The 12,522-nt window shown below is 41.5% G+C and overlaps 1 protein-coding gene across 4 annotated transcripts in view; it reads right to left on the bottom strand.

The window, feature by feature from the left end:
• Nucleotides 1-12,306, bottom strand: part of AR (androgen receptor) — a 181,336-nt gene extending 169,030 nt beyond the window's left edge. For 2 of the 4 annotated variants that reach the window (XM_004000575.6, XM_045051332.1), the window contains exon 1: nt 9,475-11,860. In XM_004000575.6, coding sequence (XP_004000624.3) covers nt 9,475-11,048 — 1,574 coding nt within the window. In that variant the 5' untranslated portion in view covers nt 11,049-11,860. Of the gene's footprint in view, nt 1-9,474 lie in introns of all 4 variants that reach the window. The other 2 variants (XM_045051333.1, XM_023249497.2) reach the window with 2 other exon arrangements.
• Nucleotides 12,307-12,522: the final 216 nt, after the last annotated feature.

Genomic DNA, 12,522 nt, shown 5'->3' with positions numbered 1-12,522 from the left:
TCCTAATATTATTAAAACTTGTATAGTCAAAGATATAAAATGTGTTCCTAGCATGTTCAATAATATAACCAAAGGCACTAAGGAAGAAACTTGTAACTAACTTGACTGGGGTGGTACTGCTGAAAAAGCAGAAATATATTTCAATCCCTTAGTTGAGTTCACTCATCATTATCTTTACAGAGGTACCACTTCCTGGTGTTTGAAATATCCATCAAGACCTATAATCTATTGCTAGTCCCCACTTAATTCATAAAGGATAAGAGGCAACCTACATTAATCTATTTCTTTTTATTTTTTATTTTTTTATTGTACAACCTAATATGTACACTTTTTTATTTGTCATCATACCTGAATACATTTGGGAAAAAGAAAAAAATAAATCCCTGTCCACTAACTTTTTTATATTAAATATAATTTATTGTCAAATAGGTTTCCATACAACACCCAGTGCTTAAATTTTAAAAATCTGTACCATACAATCCAGCATCTCATCATACTGACATCACAGTGTTGCCATTCTGTTTTGTTTTTGTTGTTGTTTTTTAATGGGTATAAGCTCCTTGAGGGAAGTGACCTCAAGATTCTTCCTGAATTGTGTTCCCTTTTCCCTGAAGCACACAGGTAAGCATATAGCAGATTCTTAATGAAAAGTGGTTGATTGATGCTTACTTTTAAAAAATCACTTTAGTAGAATCATCTCTAAAGACAGCTAGGTCATGATAGGACATTTTGTTCAGTGGTCTGCAGTTTGCACACCATTATCAGAACACCACAGCTGTAGCTGACTAGATATGACCCTTAGTTTAGAGTGTTAGTGAGGCCAAAGTTCAGTCCCTTTATAGGTAAATTGTATCTCTGCTTCATGGTTATAGAGTACCTCCCTGAAAAGAAGCCCAAATTGTAGGAGAATAAATGAACCATTTCCTCATCTAGAAATACACACCAGAAGGTGGGGTGGCATTTATTTTATCCAAAGGACAACACATAAAAACATAAAATTATGACTCCAGGTGTTTACACAAACCTAAACATAAGTCAGACATAGCTATTTATTTCTTTGGCCTAGTTTGCATTTGTTACCTCTTCATGTTAGTTTTGTGTGTAGAAATTATTATTATTCTTCACATCCTTGCTAATAGTTTCCAAATCCAAATACTACAAAGATTATTAACTGCATAAACCTTATTAGGTTCTCTAAAGACCTGATAGTTTGAGACATTCTTCTATTCATCTGGAAAAAAGGCTGGCATTACCAATTTCAATTTATAGCTGAGGAAAATTGAGAACAGTGTCCCTATGTGGCCTTCATATATAATGAGACAAAGTATGCTTTAACTTTAGTATGGCAACAGAAACCTTCTGCCTCTTAAGTCCCAGAGGTGTTCAGAACTCAGGTACTTTCATCAAGGTTGCATGATACAAGGTCAATATACAAAAAATCAATTCTATTGCTATGCATTGGCAATGAACAATTTAAAAAGAATATAAAGAAAAGGATTTAATTTATAATAGCATTAAAAATTAAATATTTAGGAATAAATCTAACAAAAGTGTAAAATTTACACTCTTAAAAAACTACAAAACATTGTTGAAGAAGAGCTAAATAAGTGAAAAGACATTCCATGGTCATGTATCAGAAGATTCAATATTGTTAAGATAGCAACACTCCCCAAATTGATCTACAGATTCACTGCAATCTCTCTCAGAATCCCAACTGGCTTCTTTGTAGAAACTGAAAAACTAGTACAGAAATTCATAAAAAGTTTAATTAAAATTAATTCACTAAAAAATTAATACAGAAATTCAAGAGACCCAGAGTAACCAAAAAAAAAAAAAATTAAAAAAGAGCAAAGTTGGAAGACTCACACTTCATTTCAAAAATTACTAAACACCTACAGTAATTAAGACAGTGTGGTACTGGTAAAAGATCAGTGCAATAAAGTTCAAAGACTAGATATGAAACCTCACATTTATAGTCAACCGATTTTACAAGAAGTGTTCCAAGACAGTTAAATGAGGAAAGATTCAACAAACATGCCATAATGACTATACCATTTGTTGATATCTACATGCAAAAGAATGTGGTTGAACCCCTAATCACATCTTACGAGTTATATAAAAATTAATTCAAAATTGATTAAAAACCTAAATTTAACAGTTAGGAAGGAAGCCTAGGTGCGAATCTTTGTGACCTTGGATTAGGCAAAGCTTTCTTGTATATGACACCAAAATCACAAGACACCTAAGAAAAAAATAGAGTAGACTTCATCAAAATTCAAAATGTTTGTGCTCCAGCAGATACCATCAAGGAAATGAAAAGACAACTCATGTTATGTGATAAAATATTCACAAATCATAATTTGTTACAGGTCTGTATCCAGAATACACTGAAAAAAAACTCTTAAAACTCATAATAAAAAGACAAGTAACCAATCAAAACTAAGCAAAAGTTCTGTATAGATATTTTTTTCAAAGAAGATATAGAAACAGCCAATAAGGACATGAAAATATGTTAATATTATTAGTTATTAAAGAAATGCAAATCAAAACCATTTTGAAATATCACTTCACATACACTAAGAACAGCTATAATTAAAAAGACAACACATATTTGCAGGATGTGGAAAAACTGGAACCCTCATATATTGCTGGTAAGATTGTAAAATGATGCAGCTAATTTTGAAAACAGTTTGGGAGTTCCTCAAAAAGTTAAACACAGAGTTACCATATGATCCTGAAACTTCATTCTGAGGTACGTACCTAAAACAATTAAAAACATTATGTTCACACATCCACAAAAACATTTTGTATGGATTTTCATGAATGTTTATAGCAGTATTGGTCATAAGAGTCACAAAGTGAAAATAAATGTAATGTCCATCAACTAATGGATAGATAAAATATGATATATATACATTCAATGGTTATAAAATTCAATGGTTATAAAATATGATATATATAAAATATGTATATGGTATATATACATTCAATGGTTATACATTATTTGGTTATAAAAAAAGAATGAAGTACTGATATGTGCTTTAACATGGATGAACACTGAAAATATTATTCTTTTTTATTATTTTGAGAGAAACAGAGACAGCACAAGCAGGGAAGGGGCAGAGAGACAGGGAGAGAGAATACCAAGCAGGCTCCATGATGCCAGGGCAGAGCCTGATACAGTGTTCAAACTCATGAACCTGTGAGATAATGATCTGACCTGAAACCAAGAGTCAGATGCTTAACTGACTCAGCCACCCAGGTGCCCCGAAAATATTATTCTATATGAATAAAGCTAGTCATAAAATATCACATATTGCATGACTCCATTTTTATGAAATGTTAAAGTAAGCAAACCCATAGAGAACAAAAGTAAATTGGTTGATAGTTGCTCAGTGTTTGGGGGGTATGGTGAATACTAAGTGATTAAAATATTCTAAAATAGTGGTGATGGTTGCCCAACTCTGAATATCCTAAAATCCATCAACTGTAAAATTTTAATGGGTGATAATTACATATATATATATTTATATTTAATGGGTGAATATATATATATATATATATATATATATATATATGCTTTAGTAAAGCTGCGATTAAAATGTAAAATAAAACTCAGGTACTACCTGATCTATATTGGCAGCATTCTCAAGTAACCAACACTTTAGAACTTTAAGCTTATTTGGATGAGCCACTCTCAACCTTAACATGGCCTGTAGGTTGGCAGCAGGAAATGGTTTAAGAGAGAAAGGGTGGCAGCACCCATAAGTGTGCAAGGAATTGTGCATAACTCACAGTCCTATCATTTCTGCGCAACAGCCACTGAAAGTAGCCGTTACAGAGCAACAATATAAGATATCCTCAATCAGTGGGGCACCTGGGTGGCTCAGTCAATTGAGCATCCAACTCTTGATTTTAGCTCAGGTCATGATCCCGGGGTGGTGAGGTCAAGCCTTGCATCAGGCTCTGTGCTAAGACTGAAGCTTGCTTGGGATTCTCTCTCTGTCTCCCTCTGCCTGTCTCTCTCTCTCTCTCTCTCTCTCTCTCTCTCTCTCTCCCTCTTTCTATCTAGAAGTAAATTAAAATCAAATCAAATCAAATCAAATCAAATCAAATAGGGGTGCCTGGGTGGCTCAGTTAAATGTCAGACTTCAGCTCAGGTCATGATCTCATGGTTTGTGAGTTTGAGCCCCACATCGGGCTCTGCTGACAGCTCAGAGCCTGGAGCCTGCTTCTGATTCTGTGTCTCCCTCTCTCTCTGCCCCTCCCCTGATCATACTCTGTCTCTCTCTCTCTCTCTCAAAAACAAATAAACATTAAAAAATTAACAAATAAAAAATAAAGTAAAATAAAATAACACATCATCTAACAGGTGGGAAGCTTGGAGAAATAAAGCTAAGAAGTGCTGCTTTACAGAGGTTTCTCCACATGGTAAACAAAGGTTATAAAAAAAACTATTTCTATACCCTCAACTAGCAAAGAGGTGTTCACTAAGCATCCTCCCAGCCTACTTAAACTTCCATGAGTGCTACTCAATAAACTATAAGACACCGGGTATTTTCTTTGAAAAGGGTGTTATGAATATGACATTTCATAATTCTCTTCAATATGACAAATGTCAACCAATACTGATAACTATAGAGAATTTTATGAACAATGAAAAAAAAAGTCAGTGTTGTGTTTAGGATGAGGATAACTTAACTCTGAATTCAACATTTCATAACTTGATGGGATGCTGGTAAAGGAAGTCTGAGGTAGAAGAGTTTCTTCAATATCTATTTTTGTTTTCAAATGATTAATTTACACACAGCATCACCATATGTATTGGCCCAGCTAGCAAGTACCCTCACACACAGATTAGGTATTTCTTGTGAAAGTGTTGTCGATGTCTGACCCAGCATGTCTCACAGGAGAGGGTCCAGTTATTTTCAGGCTTTGAGAAAAGGTTGCCAAAATGGCCAGTAAACAGAGACAGAGATCAAGAGAGAGGGACAGCAACCGGAAAAATACTTCATTAAATCACCAAGTCCTCAAGCCTTCTAGTTCAGCTCCCTCAGCAACTGTTGAATCAGACTCTAACCTCAAGCTAAAAAAGCCCAGCTATTAATTTTGCAATTCCCTCAAGTCATCTAGCCTTAAAAGAGAGGTGCTAGGGTTGATCTGATCGGTTACTCTCCAGATTAAAAAATAATCTGTAGGAGTATACCTCAGGTGTAATGAGGAAAATGTCCTCAAAAGTAGAAAGAAGTGTCTATGTTTCCATTTAGTTAAAAGCATGAAAGGAGAGAAATGAAAGAAAATCTGGGACAGGAAGCACTTGAGGAAGCTGCAAACAAAGAGAAAATGGTGGAGGTAGGGGGGTGGGGAGAGGTTTCCTTTTCCCTCTCTGACCAACCTCACAAAACTTGATTTTTGTTTCCTTTTCATTTTTCAGAATAATAATTTCAGGTTTGGTTATAAAACAAGTCCCTTGCTTCTCACACTCAGCCTACATTCTGCTCCCTGTTTGAGCAGACTTCCAAATGAAACTGGTGGTCTTGATATCACTATGGAAAAAAAAAAAAATAAAATTGTCCATGTCCCTAACTCCAATTCATAATCCCACCAAAAGCAGCTACAGTATAAGTAAGAGTCAGAGACCTAAGGATTCCTTGTTTTAAATGCATATATGCACACCAGATGAGAAAATTATTACAGGGAAGAAAAACACCTTAAAAAGAAAATTAAATGTGCCAGCAAATTCAATATATTATATCGAAGTTTACAACTCGAAAAATGGAAATCTGATGAGGTAAAATTAGCACTGGCAAGAAAGTGCCCCAAAGTGACCCTGCAATTGGAAGGCTATAAGCTTCTTGGAAAATATCTCTCATTGATGTTAACCTTTGGCTGAGCTAAAAGAGATACACTATGGACAACAAAGAGAAGACTTCCATCAGTACATCTTGCACATATTTCCAAATGGGGTACCACCCAGTGTGGCTATTTGGTCCTCTGGTTCTGATCACTGGTGCCCAGATAGAACTCACTAGTTATTTACTGACAATGGACTCTCAAGGCCTATGGACAGAAAGCCTCAGACTATTTTGGTCCCAAAACAAAATTCGGCTTTACAAAACAAACTGCTTCTTGCAAAATAGTCATAAAAGTCTGTTTGATAACTGAAGAAGGGAGAGGAGATGAAAAGGGGGATTAACAAATTGTCTCCTTTTTAAGTAGTTAATAGAGGAAAGCGAGATTTGCTGATATCAAAGCACTACTAAAACACTATTATACTCTTAAATACTGAGAACAAACTAAGGGTTGATGGGGGGTGGGAGGGAGAGGTGGGTGGGTGATGGGTATTGAGGAGGGCACCTGTTGGGATGAGCACTGGGTATTGTATGGAAACCAATCTGACAATAAATTATATTTAATATAAAGAAAGAACAAATTACCAATAGAAAAATTAAAATGTTCTTTTTGCATCTGAATAATTAATTTAAATCCCAACTCTAATTCCAGCACATGCTTCCCTGGGCCTCAACTCCCAAGAATAAATGTTTTTCATATTATTGTGCTGCTTGCTGGAATAAAAAGGGTCCTACTTCTTTCAAGTGGGCAGGTGGTCAATTAACAAACTTGTACTCTTGTTTGATCTCTGAAAGAAGACAGCTCCTTTAAATATCATCAGGGTTGCACACTAGTCCCATTACTTTTTGTTATTCCTTCTGTTCAAATCACATGCTAAATTAAGTTTGTTTTTTTAAAGGACCACCTTCAAGCTTCTCTCCTTCCACCTCTCTCATTTCAGCAGAAACACTGTAGATGTATAAGAACATAGAGTTATTCCAAAAGTTACTAAAGTTATCCCCCAACTAACTAATGTGTATGAACGAACGCTCGCGTGCGCACATGTACACACACACACACACACACACACACACACACACAATTTGAAAAGGGAGGAATCCAACAAATTGGAGCCTCTAGAATTTTTAGATTTTTAACTCAAATTTGGCATATAATGCATGCAAAACAGTGTGGAGGTTCTGGCTTTGGCTTAAAACATCACTTGCCTTTCACCAAATTGTACCGCAACAAAGTGAGGGAAAGAAAGAAAAAGTAATAAAATGTCAACTTTTAGATTGGGATTGGTTGTATTCTGATTAAATTGATGCATTTTCAAAAAACTTACTCCACAATTTTCTATATCCTAGAGATGAAAATTCTTTGTCAAGTCAGTTTTCTCTTTCACTAGCTCTTATAACCAGTGCTGCAACCACAAACCAGGAAAAATTGATAGTCTTTTACTTTCTTTGGATACTGCTAAATTCTCACTAGTTAAGACCATTAATATAAGCATGCCTTTCTAACAGAGAAGTGTTTCCACTAAGAGCTAGGATAAAATAACCTTACTGCACACATGATGGGAAGAACTTTTTGCTTTCTATACTTACTTACTGAAATCTCAGGCTATGTTTACAAAAAAATACATCCCTTAACAAATATGTTGAATGCTTCCTTTCCTCCCTATTAACTAAATTAGTTGTTAGGTGGGTTGGGGGGGGGGAAGCAGAAGAGAGAAGGTTTCAGTTTAGCATCATGGTATGTCAAGAAGCACCTTAGACATCCACATCCCTGAAAAAAAGTGCCCAGTAGAACTAACTAGCAACAGCCCTAGGGAAAATAAATTAACCCTACCAAGTAAATCCGTTTTTATAAAATGAAGAAAACCTTTTATACCATGGTATAACTACATTGCAAAAATAACTTTAAAAAATCCAAACTAACTGGAAAAAGTTTTGATTATATAAATAATCAAATTGTAAAATATTGTAAGCCAAACATCAAAAATCTAATAGTAGGATGTAAAGCCTGGTAAGAAGCTGTTTCTTCAATAGCCCAGAAAATAGTATATTGTTTGAAATCCTAACCTCTTCTTTCTTTCCTAATACTGTGCTATCAAACTTCCAAGAACAGAAGCATCAGTGAATGGAGGCAAATTGTTGGATTTAAGCTGTCAAAGATGCTAAAGCTAACAAATAATTTTGGAAAAGTCACAGATTAAAAAAAACAGCTAAAGAAAAAGAAAAACAGAACAAGATACAAGTCCAAGGGGACATCGGCACCCAGCGTACCTGAGGAGTTAGTTCCTTAGTCAGTATTCCCTCCCTCATTGAGATAAACTAATATCTCTGTTTGCTGGGGAAAAAGTCTTCAACATGATCTCCAAGAAGCTCAATAAATGTGGGAAGAATTTTTAATAAACAAGGTGAGATTAATCACTTTTCTTATGTCCTAATTAAAACTCATGGGCAAGGTTATGGCCCATAGATCCCTCACAGTTCTCACCAAATTTGTTAGAGGTAACAGCTCATGTTTTAAAATGTAAGCATGTCTAATGTAACATTGTATGTCAACTATAATTTTAAAAATGCAACCATGTTCTTAAAATGAAGGAACATATTGAAGAGCCCCACTCTTCCCTCCCAAAAGCAATTTATATGCACACTGATATATCAAGAAATTCTTAAAAAAAAATTTTCCAACACTTTATAAGTCAGACTCAAGTCTGGCTATATTATTCATTAAAAGAACGTTCTTTTTATGGATCTGATGAAAACTTGAAATAGGGGACTGTATATCTGCCATAGTCCATATAGAAAAATAAAAACTTTACAAGAGAAAATCGACCCAAGAAGCTACTTCCAACATGGTCAACCTGTGAGAGCAAATACTGCCCAGTGTTTACCAAGAAAGTTGTCCTTTGGTTTTCCTCTACTTTTCCCTGCTCTAATTGTGCCTGGTTGTATTCTCTCTGCTGATGTCTAGCTCTGGAGCAAGTCCTCAGTTATTGCCAGGGAAGGAACTGCACCCCATCTTCACACAGCAGCCCTGAGAACCCAGAGAACTGAGACCTTCTTCCCCTAATCTGGCACTTCCATTTTATCTCTTTTGAGAAGGCAGACTGAGAAAAGTTTGGGCCCGTCTTTTTGCCTTTAACCTGCCAAGACCTGCCACAAACTGGAGGGCAAACCCTAACACACTCTAAGAGGTGAAACTTCCCATATTTCCGGTCCAGGTTCTCAGATTTAGGAAGAGGGAGGAGAAAAAGTACTGGAGGACTTAAGAGCTTTATTTCTGAAGGTAGCCCTTGCTCTTGGATTTAATTTTGGAGCCTTTGGGACATGGAGCACCATGAGGTATAAAGGATTTTAAGAGACTGAGGGAGGGAGAGTGTTGTTATCTGAAAGGGCACACACCAGCACCCTGGGCTCTCAGGGGACTGGGGCACACAGTGGGGGTTCAGAGCACAAAGGTCATATCTTTGGCAGGCTAGGAGTACCCAGAAGGCTCCAGATTCAGGGCGGCCCTTTTTATGGAACACTGTTGAGCTCACAGGGGCAGAGTGTTCCCTTCAAGTAGGAGAGGATAGATACCCCCATATCCCGACTAACTATAGATTAAAAGACATTTCTAGGAGAAACTTACCGCATGTCCCCATAGGGTCCGGAGTAGCTCTCCATCCAGGGGCCCATCTCGTTTTTGACACAACTGGGACTTGGATAGGGCACTCTGCTCATCACACCACCAGGATACCACATATCAGGTGGAGGGAAGTCACCTTCTTGGCCCGTCAACCCCTGTGGTGGCCGAGTGTAGCCATAGGGGGTCACAGACCCTGACTCGCCAGTGCTGCCGCCTCCACTCCCGCCACAGGGCCCATACAGCTGGCCTTCTTCTGCTGTGAACAGAGTATGCCAGGAAGAAGAGGCGGTGGCTGAGGGTGAGCCTGAGCTGGGTCCCACTGCACCCCCGCCATGCAGGCTAGCCAGGTCCCCGTAGCGGCATTGTGCCGCTGCTGCCGCCCAGGCGCTCCCATAGTCCAGCGGGTTTTCCAGCTTGATGCGGGCATGAGGATGGGGAGGGGGAAGAGGGGGAGGCGGCCCAGCCAGGGCGAGCTGAAAGTTGTAGTAGTCGCGACTCTGATAAGCTGCCGCTTCATCTAGTGCTCCAGACTTGTAGACAGACAGGGTGGAGGGCATCTCAAGTGTTCCGGAGCCCCCTGCTTCACTGCTGCCAGAACAACCCAGGCTGTCGCCGTCCAACTCTTTGGCATAACCTGACTTGAAAGGGGAATACTCAGCAGTTTCTTGGGTGCCCTTACCAGGGCCATCATTCAGCACAGAACCTTTGCATTCGGCCAGTGGGGCGCAAGGGCGCACAGCGGGTGGAACTCCCAGGAGCGGGGCGTACATGCAATCCCCCCGAAGCTGCTCCCCAGGACTCAGATGTTCCAGTGCCTCCACACCCAAGCCCATTGACACTGACACTGCCTTACACAACTCCTTGGCGCTGTCCGAGATGGTTGAACTGCCCCCTAGGTAACTGTCCTTGGAGGAGGTGGGAGCACCAGTGGCCTCCCTTGTTCTCCCGCTGCTGCCGCCTTCGGATACCACCTCCTGCTGCTGCTGCTGCTGCTGCTGCTGCTGCTGCTGCTGCTGCTGCTGCTGCTGCTGAAGGAGTTGCATGGTGCCGGCCTCGCTCAGGATGTCTTTAAGATCGGCGGAACAGCTACTTAAGCACGGGAAACTGGGGCCCAGCAGGGACAACGTGGATGGGGCAGCTGAGTCATCCTCGTCCGGTGGTGCTGGTTGCTGCCGCTGCAGCCCCTTGCCGGTGGCTGAAGCAGCTCCAGGGTCTGGAACACAGCCTCTCTCCAGATGACCCTTGGGGGCGGACTGCTGTTGTGAAGGCTGCTGTTCCTCGTCCAGGGCCAGGTAGCCTGTAGGGCCTCTGCTCTGGGCTTGGGGAGAGCCATCCTCAGACTGCTGCTGCTGCTGCTGTTGCTGCTGCTGCTGAGGACTGGTCTGCTCCTGCTGCTGTTGTTGCTGCTGCTGCTGCAAACGGGCGCCTGGAGGTGCTGCGCTCGTGGCCTCAGGGTGCCTGGGGCCCGGGTTCTGGATCACTTCGCGCACGCTCTGGAATAGGTTCTGGAAAGCTCCTCGATAGGTTTTGGACGGTGGCCTGGGGTAGACCCTCCCTAACCCTAACTGCACCTCCATCCTTGAGCTTGCCTGACTCTTCCACCTAATTCCTTTATCCTGTTTCCCCTTGTCCAGCTGAGAAGTTCAACAGGCTGCGATGCGGTAGTCGCTGCAGTTAGCTGCCCACCTGCGGGAAGCTCTTGGGAAGGAAACTTGCAGGAATAACCACGCAAAAGCACTCTGACAGCCTCAAAATCTCCTGCACAGGAAAACACGCGTTGTACACGATCTGCCCTGCTAGTCTCACAGTCTGTTACTGAAATCTTGGGACGGTAGATTCAAAAGATGCCCAACTCTTGAAGGAAACAAAACAAAAACAAGGAAAACCCTCTGCCTTCCAAATTCAGTATCCACTGAAGCAGGTGCAATTAAGAACCGGGTTATTTTCTTTTTGTTTTATTTTGGGTTTGGAGGTTTGTTTTGTTTGGGATTTTTCTTTTTCTTTTTAATGGTCTACTGAAGCCCTGACTGCCCTTTCATTGTTTGGTCTCAGGCCCTGCAAACTGGAGGGGGTGGGGGTGGCTGCTGCGTGCAGAAGGAGCTGGAAAGGGAATGAAGGGAACCTGGAGGCCCGCCCCGTGTACAGCCTAACTAGCCAGGTCCCAGCTGCAGTGCTTTGCTGAAGCGGTTCACCAGTCGCCTGGCTCCCCAGAACCGTCTTTGTAACGTACAGCTAGCTTGCCTGCTCGAAGCCAAAGGGAGTTACCTCTCTGCAAATTCGGGCTGGCCACGCAGGGCCAACTGGAGGGGGGGGGGGGGGGGTTAGGGGGACGGGAAGAGAAGAGCGGGCCAAGCGGCAACAGGAGAGGAGACCCAGGAGGGGGTGGGGCGGGGTGGAGGGGTGGAGGACAAAGGCAACTGTCAGTCCTACCCGGCACTTTCCTTGCTTCCTCCGAGTCTCTAGCTGCTTTTAAAAACTTCACCGAAGAGTAAAGGGCAGCTCTGAGGCGGCGGCGTTAGCCGCCGCGCTGCAAAAAGCCTTGGCGGTCGCCGGAGCCCAGCTGGGGTTGACGCGGTATGTCCCTTCAGCTCCTGTCCCACACTGGAGCTGCTAGCTCGGTCTCTTTCCTCTTCTGCCTCTTCTGCCTCCCGGCTAGCTCGGGACCCTCCAGCTCTCCGGGCACGCTGGCTCCCTGGGATCTCGGAAGGGGCGCTGGGAGGTGGAGAGCAAATGCAACAGTTTGCTAGTCGGGTTCCGCCCCCGCCGGGCCGGCCTCCTTGCCTTCCCACCTCCTTTCTCCCTCCCCTCCCCTTTCTTTTTTCTCCTCCCCTCTCGGCGCTGTAATGCCGGATGGCTTTGGAGAAATGAATGTTGGCTCAGTGTGGGTGAAGGCAGGAGAGGATTGTTCTAGCTCGGGAGGATCCTAGCTCTTTGAATACTCCTACTTTCAGTGACCAAGATTTAGGTGCCGGAGCTGAAGCTTTAACCCGGAGCTTTATCTTGCGGACAGGAGTAACCCGATCTCCCGGAGGCCAGCACTTACAGCTTTGG

Source organism: Felis catus, chromosome X (assembly GCF_018350175.1).
Source record: "Felis catus isolate Fca126 chromosome X, F.catus_Fca126_mat1.0, whole genome shotgun sequence".
Taxonomy (NCBI): Eukaryota; Metazoa; Chordata; class Mammalia; order Carnivora; family Felidae; genus Felis; species Felis catus.
The sequence above is the reverse complement of the archived record's forward strand: the minus strand, read 5'-3'. Positions and strand labels throughout refer to the sequence as shown.